Source organism: Saccopteryx leptura, chromosome 11, assembly GCF_036850995.1.
Source record: "Saccopteryx leptura isolate mSacLep1 chromosome 11, mSacLep1_pri_phased_curated, whole genome shotgun sequence".
Taxonomy (NCBI): domain Eukaryota; kingdom Metazoa; phylum Chordata; class Mammalia; order Chiroptera; family Emballonuridae; genus Saccopteryx; species Saccopteryx leptura.
Window position 1 is genome coordinate 14,844,046 of NC_089513.1, and position 21,104 is coordinate 14,865,149.

Consider the following 21,104-nt stretch of genomic DNA (forward strand, 5'->3'; position numbering starts at 1 on the left):
ACACAGAAAGAGAGACAGAAGGGGGGAGGAGCTGGAAGCATCAACTCCCATATGTGCCTTGACCAGGCAAGTCCAGGGTTTTGAACCGGCGACCTCAGCATTTCCAGGTCGACACTTTATCCACTGCGCCACCACAGGTCAGGCCCAAGTTTCTGATTTATTCCACAACAAATTGCAAGAAAAAGGAAAAAGAAAAGGAGATGGGAGAGGAGGCTAAAGACAAATAGATAAGATAATGGATTAAGGCCCTGGCCGGTTGGCTCAGTGGTAGAGTGTCGGCCTGGCGTGCAGGAGTCCAGGGTTTGATTCCCAGCCAGGGCACATAGGAGAAGCGCCCATCTGCTTCTCCACCCCTCCCCCTCTCCTTCCTCTCTGTCTCTCTCTTCCCCTCCCACAGCCAAGGCTCCACTGGAGCAAAAGTTGGCCCGGGCACTGGGGATGGCTCTTGGCCTCTGCCTCAGGTGCTAGAGTGGCTCTGGTCACAACAGAGCAATGCCCCAGATAGGCTGAGCATCACCCCCTGGTGGGCATGCCGGGTGGATCCCAGTCAGGCGCATGAGGGAGTCTGTCTGACTGCCTCCCTGTTTCCAACTTCAGAAAAAAAAAAAAAAAGATAATGGATTAATTGAGAGGAATCTTATATATTGAAATAAATGTAAGAGACATACAAACCAACTATACAACATGAATTTTTTGAAATAAATAAACAAAGAAAACAATTATGAGACTATTAAGGAAATATAAACACTGAGTTATTAAATGATGTTTACAACTTAAGAGTGTTTGGCATTCTAATGGTAATATAGTTATTTTTTTTTATTAAAAACAAGTTTCTTCTTTTCAGATTCAAATTGAGATATTTATAGATAAGGTGATGTTGTATCTGAGGATTATTTCCGAATAAAGAGGGGAGAGGTGTTGAGAGGTGAATACATAAAACAAGACTGCCCATGAGTTCTGTTGTAAGTAGGCAATAGGTACATGGAAATTCATCACATTACTTTTACATATGTTCAAAACAATCCAAAATAAAAACTTTGTAAAACTGAATGGGTGAACACATTTATATCTTATCCAGAACTGGTCTGTAAAGTTACGCTTGTCATTCAGACAGATCATTTCACAAACTATCCCGACATCTCTATGCTGCAATTCCGAGAGGAATAAAAAAAACAAGATTTACTGATTAGTAGTAAAGGTTAATACAATTCTTTTGAAATTATCCCTATTTTAATATGGGGTTTCCCCCTCCAAACTCCTGTCCCTCTAACAATCATTACTGAGATTGTACGGCACATACGTAATAGAAAGAAGTAAGCCTTCTTTTATAAGAAGCATTAAATATACTTAGGCCAAAAGCAAAAAAAAAACCAACAATAATAATAACTCATCTATGTTATCCTGCTCATGTGTCATGTATCCTGTCCCACTTCAAGAACAAATACTTCTGCATACATCATGACCACCCCATGCATACCTCAAGGCCATGTATAGCCAATGATTAAAAGAGGAAGCAAGTATGCACAGAATGACATAAAAATTCCTCAACCAAAAATCTAATCTAAAACAAAATCTCTTGTCAAATGAGTCTCAAATATGTAGTGCAAAAGAAAAATCAACATACAAGTAAAGTAACACACTTCTTGAGAAGGTACACAAGTCAACTTACTGATTCTATAGAACATATTCCAGACATTACTGCGCTTACTTTGCCTTGTGGGGGGGAAGGGGAGAATATCTAAATTAGCAGATTGAAGCTCATCTGATGATGATTTATTAACTCTCGTAGGCAAAAAGTGATTATTATAGAGGTCTATCAAGTGGATGGCTGTCATTAAAAGACGATGGTATAGCCCTTGCCGGTTGGCTCAGTGGTAGAGCGTCGGCCTGGCGTGCGGGGGACCCGGGTTCGATTCCCCGCCAGGGCACATAGGAGAAGCGCCCATTTGCTTCTCCACCCCCCCCCCTTCCTCTCTGTCTCTCTCTTCCCCTCCTGCAGCCAAGGCTCCATTGGAGCAAAGATGGTCCGGGTGCTGGGGATGGCTCCTTGGCCTCTGCCCCAGGCGTTAGAGTGGCTCTGGTCACGGCAGAGTGACGCCCCGGAGGGGCAGAGCATCGTCCCCTGGTGGGCAGAGCCTCGCCCCCTGATGGGCGTGCCGGGTGGATCCCGGTCGGGCGCATGCGGGAGTCTGTCTGACTGTCTCTCCCCGTTTCCAGCTTCAGAAAAATACAAAAAAAAAAAAAAGATGATGGTATATATGTGAACCTGTAGCAGCGGTTCTCAGATTCAAATTGAGATATTTGAATCGGAAAATATGTATTTTCCGATGGCTTTAGGCGACCCCTGTGTTTTGGTCGCTCAACCCCCACCGGGGTCACGACCCACAGGTTGAGAACCGCTGATCTATAGTCACATTACACAATTATAGTTACATAAGAACAAATAAGTTCTAAAACCAGACAGTTAGTTGGCCAATCCTTCTCTAAAAGGTTAGCACATTTTAAATCAAAATAATAAATGATGTATCAAATATATGCAGTTTATTCAAAGCATCCCTGTGCTTCCAGGAGACAAGTATTCCAAACGCTCCTTTAAAGCAGTGATCCCCAACCTTTTTTGGGCCACGGACCAGTTTAATGTCAGAAAGTATTTTCACAGACCGGTCTTTAGGGTGGGACGGATAAATGTATCACGTGACCAAGACAAGCGTCAAGAGTGAGTCTCAGACAGATGTAACAGAGGGAATCTAGTCATTTTTAAAAAATAAAACATCGTTCAGACTTAAATATAAATAAAACGGAAATAATGTAAGTTATTTATTCTTTCTCTGCGGACCGGTACCAAATGGCCCACGGACTGGTACCGGTCCGCGGCACGGGGGTTGGGGACCGCTGCTTTAAAGCACAGCTGGGCCAGCACTCTGCCAGGAGGAAGCGACTGGGAAACCCCATTCAAAACAGTCACCTGCTGGAGAAGGAGCAAGAACGTACTTGTGGGTTGCTAGACAGAACCATAAGAGCTTTTTGTTTGTTTGTTTGTTTTTAAATTAAGTGAGAGGTGAGGAGGCAGAGAGACACTCCCACACATGCCTCCACTGGGATCCACCCGGCAAGCCCCCACTGGGGTGATGCTCTGCCCATCTGGGGCCACTTCTCCCTTGCTCCCCAAGGGAGCTATTTTAATGCCTGAGGCGAGGCCATGGAGCCATCCTCAGTGTCCAGGGCCAACTTTGCTGCTGGGGTGGGGGGTAAAGAAGCAGATGGTCACTTCTCCTGTGTGCCCTGACCAGGAATCAAACACAGGACTTCCACATGCTGGGCTGAAGCTCTACCACTGTTCCAACCGGTCAGGGCAGATCCATAGGAGTCATACAGAAACTGAGAGTTTTGCACGATATATTTTAGGAGTTGCTGTATATCAGGGAAAGTTTCTAACTCTGCGCCTGTATCAATGCATGTTTTTTTTAGGGAGGCATCATTTGTTAGAGCAAGAGGTATTTAGGGAGCAGACATTTAACTAGTTTTTTATTGTGTTACATGGAACCCCAGAAGACAAAAGGAGAGCACGAGGTTTTCAAAGCACAAAAATTAACATTTTTTCACTGAAAAAATAAAAAGATTTAAGTTGCCTAAAAAAAAAAACCTCTTCAAATTTAAAAAAATACCCCCTGGTGGGCATGCCGGGTGGATCCCGGTCGGGTGCATGCGGGAGTCTGTCTGACTGTCTCTCCCCGTTTCCAGCTTCAGAGAAATACAAAAAAAAAATTAAAAAAATATGTTTTATATTATATATTGGGATTCTGGTTAAGATCTTATATATGTTTACTACCTAAAATGTTTGAAAAACATGGGTTTGTTCATTCCCCTCTTTTTAACTAAAAAGAAACTGAAATAGATAAGGAAGTGCAGCTTAGAGAATCTGGGGTTACAGTTAACCTGAGCTGAGGCAGGACAAGTCGCCAGGTCTTCTGATACCCCTCTGTCCATTGTACTTTCAATAATAATCTGATTCAGGAAACTAGTTATTTATTCATTATTAGAAAAATCTTTTGAGCCCTAGCCAGCGGTTTAGTGGATTGAGCGTAGGCCTGGCATGTGGATGTCCTAGATTCGATTCCTGGTCAAGGCACAGGAAAAGCAACCATCTGCTTCTCCCCCTCCTCTCCCTCCTCCCCTCCTGCAGCCAGTGTCTTGACTGGTTCAAGTGTGGCCCCGGGTGCTGAGGATGGCTCCGTCTGAGTGCATCAGCCTCAGGTGCTAAAAATAGCTTGGTGCTCAAGCATCAGCCCCAGATGAGGTTGCCAGGTAGATCCTGGACAGGGTGCATGTGGAAGTCTGCCTCACTATCTCCCCTCCTCTCATCTAAAAAAGGAAAAAGAAAACAAAACAAAACAAAAAGCCTTTGAAAAAGCCAGTATTTTTCTCCCTGATTACTGTGATCTGAATGGGAAACTTTGAAATGAATATAGACCCTTGGTCAAAAAGGGAGTAATGTTTAGGAGAATTACTTTCCTGCCTATGACCCTTCCTTTTGAGAATCATAAGGTTGGAATCTCTTCTCCATAGGCATGAGCAGTGATGAAATGGAATGGGAAAGGCTTCTGGTCCCAAGTACCCACCCTACTTCTACATAGGACAGGCTGCGGGTATCAGATCCCTGATTGTACCTTAAAATAATAGGTCACATTCGACATTATGTGGTCACTTTAAACCCTATGTGAATATTTCATAAAAAGTGCCATGACACTTTAAAGACTACGAATGTCTAATCCTCGACCCATCACCGGAATTCAGAGATTCGCTTCTAGTTTAGATCCTCTGACTCAGATAGTAGTATGTGTTTTGAAGTCTGACCCTTGCTTTAGAGTGGGGGAGAAAAAAAACAAAATTCAAAACAAAAAACAAAACCTGAGTGTAAGACCTGCTAGCCAGGCTGTAAAGAGAAAGCCTTCTTCACTTCATGCCTGAGAAAGAAAAATATATCAAAATATGGAATTTACGTCTTTGTCCCCACAAGCAATACTAGAACTTGTTTAATAGTGTTTAATGACCAGAGGGTCATAATTACATTATGTCTTCAAAAGCACTATCCCCCCTCTTCCATTTCCACCCCCAAACCTGAGTGTTCTTTAGTCCAAGTACACATTTCAAATGTAAGTCTCATCATCTTTTCCTGGGAAAATGTGAGGTCCTTCCATAAGAATTATAAAAAAGAACTGTGATTAATGCACTGACATTAAAGGCAGACACAATTTTTTAAACAACAGCCATAAAATAGGTGGTTGTGGGTTGTTTTCTTTTGTCTCTAAATCACGCAACGAATGTCTTTTCAAATGATGGGTAAGATTTATAGAACAAACACAGAAAGTATGCAGAGAAAAATTACAAAAATACTAAGTACCGTTACAGATGACTGGATTGGCATTTAACAGGCTGAAAGAAACCAGATCAATCTCAATCTTGCCGGGGTCAATTCGGGTGCTCAAACCAATAAAACAAATTTTTTTTCTTTATGTTTGTAGACCAGAAGTGCTAAAATATTAACCAAGTCTGAAAATGTCATGCACAAAGAATCCATTTATAAATATTAAAACATTTAAAATACTTATTTGTATCAAAACCTGCTTAATAAAAATAGATAGTAGGTATAATAAATCATTAGGACAAAATTACTCAGAAACAAATTAAATATAAAATACCATACTTCCCCAAAAAAGCATGAAGAGGAAGGGAAAATGAATTAGGCAAAGGTATTTTAGTAAAATTTGATCACTTTAATCACAGAACTTATAAACAACACGAACAAAATCTACCATTAACGATCATAATCAAAATACTACAGATAATATAGGTTCATGCAATTTTCTTGCAATAGCTTTAAATTACTCTATTACTTCCAGACTCTAAGATCTATTCTGTCACATGCAGATCACAAGGCTTCAAACTAACATATTAAAACAAGGCAATTACATATAATCCAGTCAATAGAAAGAGATAATAAAATTAGAATTATGGTATAAAATTATAAATGTCTCACTTTTAATGAAAATTGGATTCATTCGTGCATATTCAGGGCTATGATTTAAAACATTATAAGATTATCAATCAGCCGCCTTCTGCACTGTAACAGCCACTGAGCAGGACTCCATGAGTATCTGAACGGGGGTAATCTGTACTGGAATAAAGAAAATTTATATTGAAGAGCTTACTAGATGCTTGTCCTATTACAAAGACATGTATGTTCCGGTATCCATATGCAGTGTTTTGTAAAGTATTTCCATTAGCATTATAAATTTGTGTTCTTCAGCAAATCAGCAAGAGACTAATGGCACAAATCAATATCTTACTCTTCAGAGCAACTAATATTAGGTCATTTATTATAGCAAAGACCACTATAATCTCAGCTAACAGTTTACCAGGCATTTCTATTTGAATACCATTTTTTTTAATGTGTCACAGGTGGAATGAGTTTTTCTTTCATAAAGTAGTCTTCATTGGCTTAAGAACCTTCAACTTCTTGAAGTGGGTGGTATGTGCAGACACCTCAAGGAAAGCCAGCCATGCCTCCTAGGGGCCTTGCCACCAACTACAGCTCCAGAAGAGTTGTGCCAAAGGGAGGGAGACAGGGGGACGTGTGAAGGAGAAAAGAAAGGGACATGAGAAAATACAGATTATTTCAAATCCTTTCAGTGTCAGAAGCTTTCCCCCGGGTGCCATTGATAGCTAGTGTTTCCTGAGGGGAGTGAGAGGGAAAAAGCAGGCAAGGAGCCCACGCTTGATAGAATCCCAATTCTGCAGTTATTCAAGGAAAAAGCTACTCAATTTCCTTAGGCTTCACTCCCTGCACAGTCACGGGCTCCTACTCCGACCTGAGACTCGGCTGCTGGCTGTATTGCTCCAACACCACTTACAAGAGCAACTCTTCCTAGCAGCCTGAAGTTACCTAGCCCCGCGGAGTTCCTGACCCGCAGCGTTACTTGATAACAGACTTCTCTGTTTATTACTTAGAAAGTCTAAGCCGCTGACTTTCATTTTTAATTTACCACTGCTCATTTCTCAGATGTGTAAAAAGGAGATAGGGAAAATTACAAGAATATTAAATATCAGCTCCAAGAACTCAAGTCAGGTGGAACTAAAGGTTTTTCCTTTAGATGGTTGTGACCGATGAAGAAGACATTTCATTGTTATTCCATTAGGTTAGTAGCCAAATATAGATAAGGAGGAGAGTTTAATGCTGTTAAATACATGATCAGTCTAGAGTGCTTAAAATTAAGCTCAACAGCTCTGACATTCTGGAAGAAAAAAGAGGAGCAAATCCCTAAGTCCCAGTGAAACATTGCAAACAGCTACAATACAGATACCGTGACCAACATAACATAGTTGGTCTGCACACAAACCCTTGCTGTCTCCCAATATAAAATTCCCCGCAGAACACCGAGTACTTTCATGTAGATCACTTAGTCGTTACTTAACTATCCCTTCCGAATCGCAATGCACAATCATTCCCAGCTGGCTCTGTGAGTGCTAGGGGACAACTATGACAGATATTTCTGAGGAAGCCGCATCTTTGAATTTCAGCTAATGCACAAAAGAGGTATTCTTTGCAGAGGGATATTTTAGAATTATTGGTTCTTCATGAGCAACCAAATGATTTTCCCTTCCTTTTCCCAATTTTAATTAGAATATTTTTCACCAAAAACGAAGAAACACCCAGAATGCAACAAAAGACCTGAGAAAACAGTCAAGTAAGCAGAACAGTAAGGAGCCAACAGGGACGCCACAAAGTGCTTACACAGGAAGCTCAGGGATTTTTTCATTAGAGCGGCCTTATTCTTAGCCAATTTACTCTTACTTTATACTATTTAACTCACTTAGGTTTGGCTACCTGGCTCCCGCACTGCCAGAACACTGGAAACAGTGAGTTAGAAAACAGGGCAGAAGCTCCCAGGGGTGAGACAGCACACCCCAAGAGCAAGCATTGGTAACAAATACGAGACCATAAAAAGGGGAGGAAAAAAAATTAGTTTTAAAAAACAGAACATGAAATGCAAGAGGCGTCTCAATCCGGGTACCTTTAGTTCAAATAAACAGGTCCACTCTCTTCAATAGGCAAGTGGTGGTCATTTTACATCACGGGTCAAAACAACAAGTCTTGCTACTGAGACATTTTGAAATATAACAACAAAAAAGAGTTAATTTTCTTCTTTGAGCATTTAGTGACTTTTAAACCCTCAGTTATCTAGGAAATGATTCCTAAGAAGACTATTAGAGTTCCAAATGGCTGAGGCATATATGAAAAGAAAGGAAGAGGAATGCTATGTAGTTTAAGGTCTTTTGGGGGGGGGGACTCCCATAAATGACATTTATCAACCCCTCTCCCTATCCCTTCCCATCCTCTCGCTACCAGCAAACTCTGAAAATATATGCCTGCCAAAGAATGCACTAATATTTACATTATTTTTACTGGCTACAATATACTTTTCCACTATTATACACAGTTCCAGCTTACCTTCTTGCATACTGTTGGTCCATCCACATTTGTGCTCAGAATGACGCCTACTTTATAATCACCAGAAAAGTGACTTCAATTCCAGGTACTAGTGGGTGGCTTGTGGAAAGTCAAACCTAAAACATTGACTAGAGTGTCTTTCACTGAACAAAGAAATCCTATTCTGTCTCCAAAGGGGCTAAAAAGACGAGCCTAACCCCGGTAACCTTAACACAAACGGAAGTTAAAAAGGCAGGGACTCAATAAGAACAAAGGATTGTTCCTTCTGATGACATCAATATGTATTAAACACGACGTGTTCCACATCCTTCTATCAATACTGGAGATGATAAATTTGCAAATTAATACCACATCGGCCATAACTGCATAAAATGACAACAGCATGCTTTCCAGGAGAGATTTTGATTTATACAAGGGTAGTAACTTTTATGTGTTTAAAGCTTCTGGAATTAAAGGAGGAGATGAGCTACTGGGAGCAAGCAGACTCCAACATGCGAGAAATAATTACGCTGGTGACCTCAGGCCCTATAAGGTCACCCTGCACCACGGGCCAAAGGAAGTCAGGAGCCATGAGCACTTACTTCACAGTCATACTGCCTGGAATGAAGGGCAAGCGTGAGCGCAAGTCATAAACTAGCAGGTGCTTGACCCCATAAAAAGGTCAATTATCAGAATGCTACATGGAGGATGTCCCAAATAAGAAATACATAAAATTGGATTATGCAAAATATCTTCACTTCAAAATAAATCTGGAAACAATTTACAACATTTTATCTTTATCTGAATTATAATACAACAGCACAAAAGAGCACTAATCCTTCCTTATGAAGAACAATCAATCATATATTCAGTGTTTGGTAACATAAAAGTTACAAATACATGCTAAAGAGTGATAACTCAGAAAATATTTACAGCCCTGGCCGGTTGGCTCAGCGGTAGAGCGTCGGCCTGGTGTGTGGGGGACCCGGGTTCGATTCCCGGCCAGGGCACACAGGAGAAGCGCCCATTTGCTTCTCCACCCCCACCCCCTCCTTCCTCTCTGTCTCTCTCTTCCCCTCCCGCAGCCAAGGCTCCATTGGAGCAAAGATGGCCCGGGTGCTGGGGATGGCTCCTTGGCCTCTGCCTCAGGCGCTAGAGTGGCTCTGGTCGCGGCGGGGCCACGCCCCAGAGGGGCAGAGCATCGCCCCCTGGTGGGCAGAGCGTCGCCCCCTGGTGGGCAGAGCGTTGCCCCTGGTGGGCGTGCCGGGTGGACCAGTCGGGCGCATGCAGGAGTCTGTCTGACTATCTCTCCACGTTTCCAGCTTCAGGAAAAAAATAAAAATAAAAAAATAAAAAAAGAAAAGAAAATATTTACAATGTTTATATGCCATTTTCCAAGGCTGTATTTGCTATTTATCATTCTGGTCCTGTGATACTGTTAGAGTGGGAATGACAATGCACTTATCTTAAAGTTTTCTATCAGAAGTTAGGCATTAAAAGCATACATCCTAACTGTATGTGTAAGAAACAAAAGGTTTCCTGACAGGTTCAGGGACAGAGCTCCATGACCTGAAACAAAATTCTCGTATCAATTACGACACAGTTTTTGTGAGAATTTGTGAACTGGCTTTTCAGTTCAGATGGACTATTGCTCATTTTCCTCCCCAGCGAGTTCTGTCCTACTGCCAGAATCCTTGGACAATAGAAATTAAGGCTAACTCTGAGGCAGAGACAGTAAGGAGAACGAAGCGACAGGATGTGGCACAGGAAAGGAAAGGGAACAGTCAGATGACACCCCTGCACGCGGCAGATACTGTGCGGGGTGCTGTACCAGTTTCCTTTCCAGTGAGCTCAGGAGTCCTAAGACAGCAGCTAACCTCTGGCCCATCGCTCTCCTTACATTCGCGGACAAACCTACAAAAGGCTTTAATCATATTGTGTACCTAAAAGTCCTGAAAACCCCAGTCAATATGTCAGTTGACTTGTCCTCTTAGTCCCAGCTCAGTCACTTTCTGACCGTGAGGTCACAGAAAGTTGTCGCCCCCTTAAACCTTAGGCTCCTCATCTCTACGAGGAAGGGCTCTCCCCCAGTCTGTCACCCGGTATGACATTCTGCTCTTCACGTAAAAGCATTCTGAGTTTCAAATAACTAACCAAGGGACTCTTAGATCAAGCTCGGTTATAAGTTAGGAGCTGCCAATATCTTTTAGGCAATTATTGCATATGCTTATGTGCTTGGGAGGATTAAATTATAAAATATCTGACGAGTGGTGTATTTACCAGATATATGGCTTAATATTTTACCTACTTCAGTGATTAAAAAGATTCCTATGCTAGAATAAGTCTGAAGTTAATAAAAGAGCGCTTCCTGCTGCAAGTTGCTACAATAATCATCTCCTCAAACATTAATGACAATGGAGAAGCGACTTCACTATGAGCATGCTGATGGCAGGTGTGGGCTGTCCACCAGCTGGCTCTATAACCTTTTTTTCCCTTCGGACAGCAAATCTGTTCACCAGCCCTATGTGGTCATTCCTCATTTGCTGTGTGCTTTCTTCTCCTTTCAGACACTCACAATCCCTACTCCTTCAGCTTGACATCCTTTTATTACAATAAAAGGTCCTAGGAAAGCAAATTAAACCTAATTTTACACTCAGTCAATGTAAAAAGTTCCAGAATAGATTAATATATTATTGCAAGAGCTGTTAGTGTGAGACACTCTAGTTACATGTAGAATGCGTGTTTGTTTAGTTTTTTGCAAAAAAAAAAAAAAAAATACAATTACAGTAAGTGGTAAGATTAAATTTTTAAGTAAGCCAGTGTTCAGTTAATTTATAAAGTACTCCAGGATACTATAACTAAACACCAAGGACTCTAATTTATAATGGAAAGGTTTCTATTTGACAAGAACCACCTAGTTTATGCTTAAACAATGATGAGACCCATTAAGAGTAATTTTTTTATAGTTACTTTTCTGCTCCATTTTGTTGTTATTGTTAAATTTAATATGGCTAAAAATGACACTGAAAGCAGGGTTAATTAAACCATATATCTACTTATTTCTCTACCCCCAACTCCATTTAAAATCTAAGGATGCTGGAGGAAGCAAGCCAGAATAAATGGTGGTTATGATCATGAGCTTCGTAGTCTGACCATCACTTTGTAACTGAGGGGCCTTCAGAAAGTGCTTTAACCTCCCCTGGCCTCAGTTAACTCATTTAAAGGAAAAGACCCGGGGGTAGTAGTGATGATAGTACCTACTCAACAGGGTTACTACAGCAGTTCAGTGAAGTAGTACAGACCAGGTTCTTAGCAAAAGCCTGACAGAGAAAGTGTTTAGTTCATGGTGGGTATTGTCATTACTCTGCTTGTACCTATTCCCTCTGGACCCTCTCACAGGCATCTTGCCTAGCAACATGCACGTTTATCATTGCTTCAGAGAGTAATCTGTGATCATATAATGCATTTGCATCGTACCTAACTCATTCTCTCCTTTCCAAAAAAAAAAAAAATCAAATGGCATCCACCACCATTGCTAACGGTACCTCTCTTCCCAAACTGTCAAGAACACAAGGCTATACTAATCTTTGGTGTTTTTCTTAGAACTTTATATGCAACCTATAATCAAGGCTCGGAATTACTGCCTATCCTACCCCATCCACAGTAAGGCCTGGGTCTCCTATTCCCTTCTGCAACAGATCCCAACTACTTGCTCTATTTCAATCCATTCTCCCACTCTACACTTGCCCCTTCTAAATAAAGATGTCTTTAAAATGGTTCTCAATATTTCTATAATAGTATTCTCCTTTTAAAAGAGTCTCTAGTGATGTGCTATTTAGTTTGACCTTCAATCTACTTCATAGTACTATATTCATAGTTTGTCTTTAAGTTGGAGGATCTTTTATTCAATAAGGTTTGTAATGAGCTGATGAGATAATTCTATTTTCTGGAATATTATAAAAAGCCACGAGTCACTGTCTTAGAGAATACATTATGAATTTGACTCCAAAGGCAAGGGAAGTAAAGGCAAAAATAAATGAATAGGACTATATCAAACTAAAAGGCTTCTACACAGCAAAAGGAACTGCCCACAAAACAAAAAGGCAACCAACTGAATGAGAAGTGATATTTGCAAACAACAGCTCCAACAAGGGGTTAATATCCAAAATATATAAAGAGCTCATACAACTCAACATCAAACAAACAAACAATCCAATTGAAAAAATGGACAGAGGACCTGAACAGACACCTTTCCCAAGAAGGCTTGCAAATGGCCAATAGATATTTGAAAAGACTTTCAACTTCACTAGCTATCAGGAAAATGTAATCAGTGCTACAATGAGATACCACCTCACACCTGTTAGAATGGCTATTTTCAACTAAATAAGTAATAACGAGTGTTGGAGAGATTGTGGAGAAAAAGGAACCCTCATTCACTGCTCATGGGAACATACTCATATAGCTACGATGGAAAACAGTATGAGGGTTCCCCAAAAAATTAAGAATAGAATTACCATATGACCCAGCAACCCCCTTTTTGGTTATCTGCTCAAAAACATTTATTTGCAAAGATGTATGTACCCCTATTTCATTGCCCCATTATTCACAGTGGCCAAGATATGGAGAAAACCAAAGGGTCCTTCAGTAGAGGACTGGATAAAGAAGGTGTGGTCCATATATATTATGGAATACTACTCAGCCATAAGAAAAGATGAAATGCCTGACCTGTGGTGGCGCAGTGGATAAAGTGTCGACCTGGAAATGCTGAGGTTGCCGGTTCGAAACCCTGGCTTGCCTGGTCAAGGCACATATGGGAGTTGATGCTTCCAGCTCCTCCCCTCTTCTCTCTCTCTGTCTCTCTCTCCTCTCTCTCCCTCTCTGTCTCTCTCTACTCTAAAAATGAATAAATAAATAAAAAAATTAAGAAAAGATGAAATACTGCCATTTGCAACAGCATGGATAAACCTTGAGAATACTATGCCAAACAAAATAAGTCAGTCAGAAAAAGCTAAGAATCATATGATCGCACTCATACAAAGGATATAAAACTGAAACTCATAGACAACAGTATGGCAGTTACCAGAGCAAAGGGTGTTGGGGTAGCAAAGGGTAAAGGGGGAGAAACGTATGGTGACAGAAGATGATCTGACTTTAGGTGGGGGGCACACAATGCAATATACAGCTTATGTGTCACAGAAATATACACTTGAAACCTATATGATCTTATTAACCAATGCTACCCTAATACAGTGGTCCTCAACCCCCGGACCGTGGACCGGTACCAGTCTGTGGGCCATTTGGTACCGGTCCACAGAGAAAGAATAAATAACTTACATTATTTCCATTTTATTTATATTTAAGTCTGAACGATGTTTTATTTTTAAAAAATGACCAGATTCCCTCTGTTACATCCATCTAAGACTCACTCTTGATGCTTGTCTCGGTCACGTGATACATTTATCCGTCCCACCCTAAAGGCCGGTCTGTGAAAATATTTTCTGACATTAAACCAGTCCGTGGCCCAAAAAAGGTTGGGGACCACTGCTCTAATACATCTAATAAAAAATAAATAGCCTGACCAGGCGGTGGTGCACTGGATAGAGCATTGAACTGGGATGCAGAGGACCCCAAGGTCACTGGCTTGAGTGAGGGGTCGCTGGCTTGAGTGTGGGATCATAGTCATAACATAACCCCATGGTCGCTGGTTTGAGCCCAAAGGTCGCTGGCTTGAGCAGAGTCACTCAGTCTGCTGTATCCCCCCCCACCCCCGTCAAGGCACGTATGAGAAAGCAATCAATGAACAACTAAGGAGCCGCAATGAAGAATTGATGCTTCTCATCTCTCTCCCTTCCTGTCTGTCTGTCCCTATCTGTCCCTCTCTCTATCTCTATCACACACAAAAAATTAATAATAAATAAATAAAATATAAAAATTCTCAGTAAGCGAATAAAAAAACAATACTCTCTCAGTAAATAGTCTTGCCTAAAGAAATGAAAAAATTTTAACTGGAGTTGTTAATTTGTAATATTTTGGTTATATGTGTAATATATATTGGCACTTATGGATTATGAATGTATTTATTTGACAAATACATAGTGCTTACCATGGCCTACATATGCTTCCATGTGCTTCATAAAGATTAACTAATTCCATCCTCAGAATAACCCTACAAAGTTTCACTATCCTCATTTCATCTGTGACAAAACTGAGAATGAGAAAGGTTAAGTGTTCAAGGTCACACACCTAATTCAACAATCAACCCCTCTATAGTCACCCCAGCAAACACCTGGTAGAGTTATTCCAATTATAACAACTGTAATCCTGTTTGAATCTGGTTTTCATTTCCTTCTCTTGCAATCATGTATTGTCTCTCTCAATGTGTGTAGTGATTATCTCATTAACAAGAATAACTGGTATGGGCAAACGGTTGTTAAAATGAATCCATCTAATACCAAGGCAAAATTTCCATAGCAAAAAGATTTTGTAAAATTTCATAGAGACTTTATCTTTAAAAAAGTAAAACAGATTTATTTTATCCCATACTCATAACAGATTAAAATTTTAATTCTGAATTATTCTTTAAGAAAATTAAAAAATAAATCATAATGCTGAACTGGGATACCACATACTTTTTCCAAAAAGAAAAAAAGTGTAATAGCACAAATAAAATATTTTTTCAGTGCACATTTGAACTAGCAGCATGATTATTTTGCAAAAAAATGTTTAAAAACTTCAACAACTTTTCCCAAGGCCTCTTCCAATCCCTTCAAGTTATACTCATTTGAAAAATTCATTAGTCAAACCCTTGCTAATTTTTTTCTTTTTCAGTAGTACATTGGTCTAAAATCTGTATTTCCTAAGGATTCACAATTCCAACTCTGACTTGGAAATCCTCCACCTTGTATTTGCACTTAAACTTCATCAGATCAATTACTAACACATTGGCACCTATAAGCAAAATAATGCAATGGGCAGAGACAAGTGCTAGTAATAAAGAGGATAAGATTTGGGGGGGGGAGCAGTTAAATTTATAAGGCGTCTGTCCATTAGTGAATATCTAGGTATTTATATAACTGTTCTTTTTTGGTAACCAAACTCTAAAACATAGGGAATTCAGAAAGTGCATGAGTAGAATTTGAGAATTCTGGTTTTCACGTGAAGGTAAGTGACTCACTTGCGCTAATAGGTAGATGAGAGCTTATTTGTGATTTTGGTACTGTTCTAAGGAGCATGTACAGCTGTGCAGAGGGCATGAGAACTCTTACGCGACAGGACGTGGTCCATGTACTGAGGTAAGTAAGGGGCCCAGGCGTCGATGGCTTCCTTCCGCCCCGCCTGCTCGATTCTTCTCAGCTCGGCCAGCAGCAGGGCCTGCGCGGCTTCCCGGACCTGAGAGGAGACCACAGAGCCACACGTAAAAACATCAAGGCAGGCCATCTGGGGAGGGGTTTAGTAACTAGGAAGTTCAGAATAAAATGATACAAACCATATCTATTTACAAGACAAAGACTACTATCTAAATAATGAATTCAGGACTACAAGTGGAATAAATTGAATGCCTGCAAATCAAAGACATTTTAATTACTGATCTCACTGAAAAATATTTTAACCCTAATAGACTGAATGATGTTTGAACATTTAACCAACTTGGGGTTTAAAATTTCACCTTCCTAAGCTTTTAAAACATTCTTGCACTTTACTTTTGTACTTTCAACTTTAAAAATCTATATATTGTTAAAAGTCATTGTTAGTACTATTAAATGTTTTTTTCTTTTAGCTTGAAGAAGTTTAATGCTATCTAGTGATGCCTTATAATATATATATACTAAATAGCTATTGTTTATAAAAACATACATGTATAAATCCACACTTTCATGTATACCTAAGACATGCTTAAATAATTTGTTTTCAACAAATAAGCAAGTATATAGCTGTGTAATGACATTAGTTTTATAGATGGACACTTGTTTTAAAATTTTTATTAGCTGAACTTTTCTTCCTTTTCTTTCTTTCATAACAATTTTTTTTTTGCAGTTTTGGTTTAGTTTTATTTTATTCTGGCAACAGTGCCACAGGCATGGGGTGAAAGGACCTAGTCAACTGTCAGGTGATGTACCAATCAATTAACTATTTATAATTGAAAAGATAAGTGGGCATCATCTGATAAGAGTTAGAATGAAAATTTTTAATTAAAACTGACTTTTGAAGTAAATTCAAATATTATTCAATGCAAAACCATGAAATTTTAGTATGTTTCAATTCCACGTGGAGTTGAGGGAAGGAAGGTGAGGAAAGGAGCAAACATGTTAACTATATTTGGTAAATTAAAAATGGGTGAGTAATACAAACTGCTACACCTATATGGGTCAAATGCCATAATAAGGAAAATCTCTATAAAATGTTTCCAAGTCTCTGGCAGATATTATATTCTAAGCAATATCTAATACAGCCTATCTCTATTAACACAAAATAATAGCTATCATTTACTGAGCTCCTACAATGTGTCAGACTCTGCACTAACTGTTTTAACTTGAATTACCTTATTTGACCCTGACAGCAATCCCATGAGGAATACATTATTATCCCCACTTTACAAATGAGCTTCAAATAGGTTAAGTAAATGGCCCAGGGTCACAAAGTTAATAATTGGCAGGACTGATATTTAAATCCAGGTCTCTTCTAGTCCAAAGACCTTTCCTTTTATTATAACACGGTACCGCCCCTTAGACTTTAACTAGCTATTCACTTAGCGTTCGATGGGTGAGATTATACGTGCACGTGTGATTTTGGGGGAGAGGGGTTGTATGCATGTGTACAATCTGCATAGAAACCAATACTTAAGAAAAAGTTCCGTAAAGTATATGAAACCTTTTATCAAATACTCACTGGTTAAAATAAAAGTAAACAAATATGCAAGCAGAAAAATTACTGCTTAGTATATAAACTGAAAAAAAATCATAAATCCAGATTTCCTATCACGTAATAAACAGTGATAAGAAATTAGATAAACATTAACCATTTTTGTTTCAAATGTACACTTGCTCAGAGCCCTTTGAATGTTTCTGTTCTCTACCCACATCTCCTCCCGTTACCTCCAAGCAGCGATCCTGCCATCTGCGAGCGAGCATCTCCAGGAGCGGGGGCCTGAATCTGTCCAACCCCAGCAGGTCTGGCAGCATCACACAGTGCATGGCAGCCAGCTGGCTCCACCCTATTCAAATGTAATACAGTGAACATACTTTAAATATTTGGGCATTCCCCAGTTCAAAGATTTTCCTTTATTTAAGCATACCAGAAACACACAAAAAGGTAGATCTGCTAACTTGTTGTGAATTACATAAAGTCAGGGCTGGGAAAGCAGAGACATAAACTAGAGCCACAGACTGGAAACTACTACAGTTAGAAGGACATTCCCTCAGCTATCCAAAGACAGGTGCATGTCCATATTCCAGTCATCTGTGCACCACCACTGGGTCAGTCAACAGGGGTGTCTTTCCTTTTCTCTCAGAGGGCTTTAATAAAGGTATTTATTGACCTCTTTTCTTAGTGAATCAGATATTTAATCACAGTCATAGCTGAAATAAGTAACACAACACTAATGTTGAGAGAAAAATGAATTCAGCCATTCCACAAAATAAAAAGTTTACCATCCAAAATTTACAAAATCTAGGCACCATTAAGTCTAACCTATGGGAATGAAAGTTGTGTTTTTTCAAAATTTGAATCCACAATATAGAATATGATTATATGAAGAAGACAGCACTGTAAACCACCACAATATTTAGAGGTACAGTATTTAAACATTCTCAAATAATCATGTCAACTTTATTTTAAAGACAATAAATGTCTCATTTTTTTATTCTTTTTTTTTTTTTTTTTTAGAGAAAGTAGACAGAGAGAGAGAGAAAGACAGAGAGAGAGAAGGAGGGAAGAGCTAAAAGCATCAACTCCCATATGTGCCATGACCAGGCAAGCCTGGGGTTTTGAACTGGCGACCTCAGCATTCCAGGTCAACGCTTTACCCACTGCGCCACCATAGGTCAGGCTAAATGTCTCATTCTTTCCAAATTATACATAAAACTACTATGAATCCACAATAATTACCATTATTACCTCCTGGAATAACATTTAAAGACAAATAAGAATAAATGCAAAAAGACTTCTCTACTACCATATTACAACTGTAGTATTCTGAAACAAAACAAAACAAACAAACAAAAAACCCTACCTCAAAATGATTATTGGGATTGTTAAAAAGAGTGAGTGAATGAGAGACAAGCCTCCTATCAAAATTCATCCTTTTAGTAAGGAAATTTTCTTCAACTGAGAACATATCTTAGCTAAGGTGACGAGTGTGCACTTGCAGAGGGCTATGTATATGTACATGTCCACACACATACACATAACTACTACCTCTCAGTAATTTCTTAAAGTTTTACTGTCTCATAAAAGTATGAAGTGTATTTATGAGCTTAATTTTAATGAGTTTCATCATTCTCCAAAGTCATTAGCTTATTTATTTATTTTTATTTTTTTGTATTTTTCTGAAGCTGGAAACGGGGAGGCAGTCAGACAGACTCCCGCATGTGCCTGACCGGGATCCACCTGGCATGCCCACCAGGGGGCAATGCTCTGCCGATCCGGGGCATTGCTCTGTCGCGACCAGAGCCATTCTAGCGCCTGAGGCAGAGGCCACAGAGCCATCCCTAGTGCCTCATCTTTTGCTCCAATGGAGCCTTGGCTGCGGGAGGGGAAGAGAGAGACAGAGAGGAAGGAGAGGGGGAGGGGTGGAGAAGCAGATGGGCGCCTCTCCTGTGTGCCCTGGCTGGGAATCGAACCCGAGACTTCCACACGCCAGGCCGAAGCTCTACCACTGAGCCAACCGGCCAGGGCTATTAGCTTATTTTTGATGTAAAAGATTGTCTTTCACAATAGCTTAACAAAGCTGACCCTAATTACTTTCGCTAAAATCCAGTTTTAACATATTATCCTCAGTACAGGTCTATGACAGAGACACTAAACAAACAATGGGTGATATTGCTAAGTGCCTATGTTTTCTCTTCCAAGGAGTGGTACCTAGAACACGGGCTCCGCAGACACTGCACCACTCTTTCTATTTCAACGGACTAGAAATATTGTGTTTAGTGAATAGCTAGATCATTCTGGGTTACATTTGAGATTCTATAAATTTCCTCCTTGTTATATTATTCAAACTGGTGCAGATTGAGCCCACAATGCAGAGTGGACATAACGCAGAGCTCCCATGTTCCATTAAGCTTCCAGGCAGTATAAGTAATCCTAGAAGGTTCTTGGGGGATAAGGATTGTGTATTCCATTCATATTTTCAGAAGTCCAAAAATATTTTCTACTAGTGTAACTCTATAGAAATAATATGGTAGCCTAGCTAAATCTTAAAAATTGAATTACTGATTTTTGGCTCGGCCAGAAAGAAATAGTAAGAAGGATAAAATAGGTGACTTCTAATCAGTCTATAATCACCGGTGCTAATCATCATTCTGAAGACCTTTCAAATTAGATTGTAAATTAAGAGACCTGTCAGATCCCTTCTCACCAGGGCCCACGGTGTGTAAAGAGTGCAAAGTGTGGCTCTCACAGGGTAATGCCACACATAAAATAAACTGATAGCTCTAACACCAGGAGTCCCTGGCAAACATCACCATGAAAACCAATCCACCTTTTAACACCCACTTCACATCAAAGTCTAGCATCCTTGCATTTCTTTAACAGCATCCTAGATGACAAGAAACATGGTGTGTTCCGGCCAGGGGTAACATTACATTTTTAGAACTGGCCCTTATCATCAACATTAGCAAATAAAGTTAGAAAATGGAAATTTTACCATCTCATACATAATAAAGCAGATTCATGTATAAATTAGACTAAAAAAAAGAACACATCAAATTAGAATAAAGCACAGATTGAAAGGAAGTTGTTAGAAGTTGAGAGAGAATACCTTCATTTACTAAGAAACAGGGAGGTAAAGCAGAGCCAGAGGGGTCAGCCTCAGACCGAGCAGAAATGACAGGCGCAGGAACTTGCAGAAGGAAAGAGGAGAAATAAAAAACAAAGAATTGAAGTACAGCAGTTTCTGGAAAAAAGCTCAGTATTAGTGAAGAATGAAAAACAAAGTTGGCAAAACATAGTAAATGTAGAACTGAAAAATGATGTTTTAATCAGACAGACATGGTCGTTAAAGATTACAGTAGGGAAATTATGTACTCTATTAAACAACAATCATAGTGTAGTTCAAATTCCTCTTAAAACCAAAATCTATTGAATATTAGACTTGAATGAGGTGTCAACTAATACAAAAACAGTTCTAAAACTAAGGCTACAATGAAAAAAAAAGTCAACATATTAAAAATTAGCAAAAATGTAACTCAATTTTTAAAATGTTTCACATAATGAAAAGTTTGTTGGTCTTCATGTCAATTATATTTTTCCTAATAATTTTCTAACATTATGTATAAATTTATTTTTTAATCTCTCAGACCAATATCCATTGAGATCACTGTAGTATTCCATACTCATTTTATAAAAACTCAATTTAAAATATGCCAATTTAGAGAGAACATACACTGCTCACAAAAACTAG

General features: G+C 39.5%; 1 protein-coding gene across 2 annotated transcripts in view; it reads right to left on the reverse strand.

Moving 5' to 3' along the window:
• The window catches only part of WDR7 (WD repeat domain 7), a 307,399-nt gene that overhangs the window by 190,907 nt on the left and 95,388 nt on the right, over positions 1-21,104 (reverse strand). The window contains exons 17-19 of one of the 2 annotated variants that reach the window (XM_066353645.1): positions 20,463-20,543; positions 17,581-17,699; positions 15,754-15,877 (exon numbers count right to left, since the gene is read on the reverse strand). In XM_066353645.1, coding sequence (XP_066209742.1) covers positions 15,754-15,877; positions 17,581-17,699; positions 20,463-20,543 — 324 coding nt within the window. The remainder of the gene's footprint in view (positions 1-15,753; positions 15,878-17,580; positions 17,700-20,462; positions 20,544-21,104) is intronic. The other variant, XM_066353646.1, reaches the window with a different exon arrangement.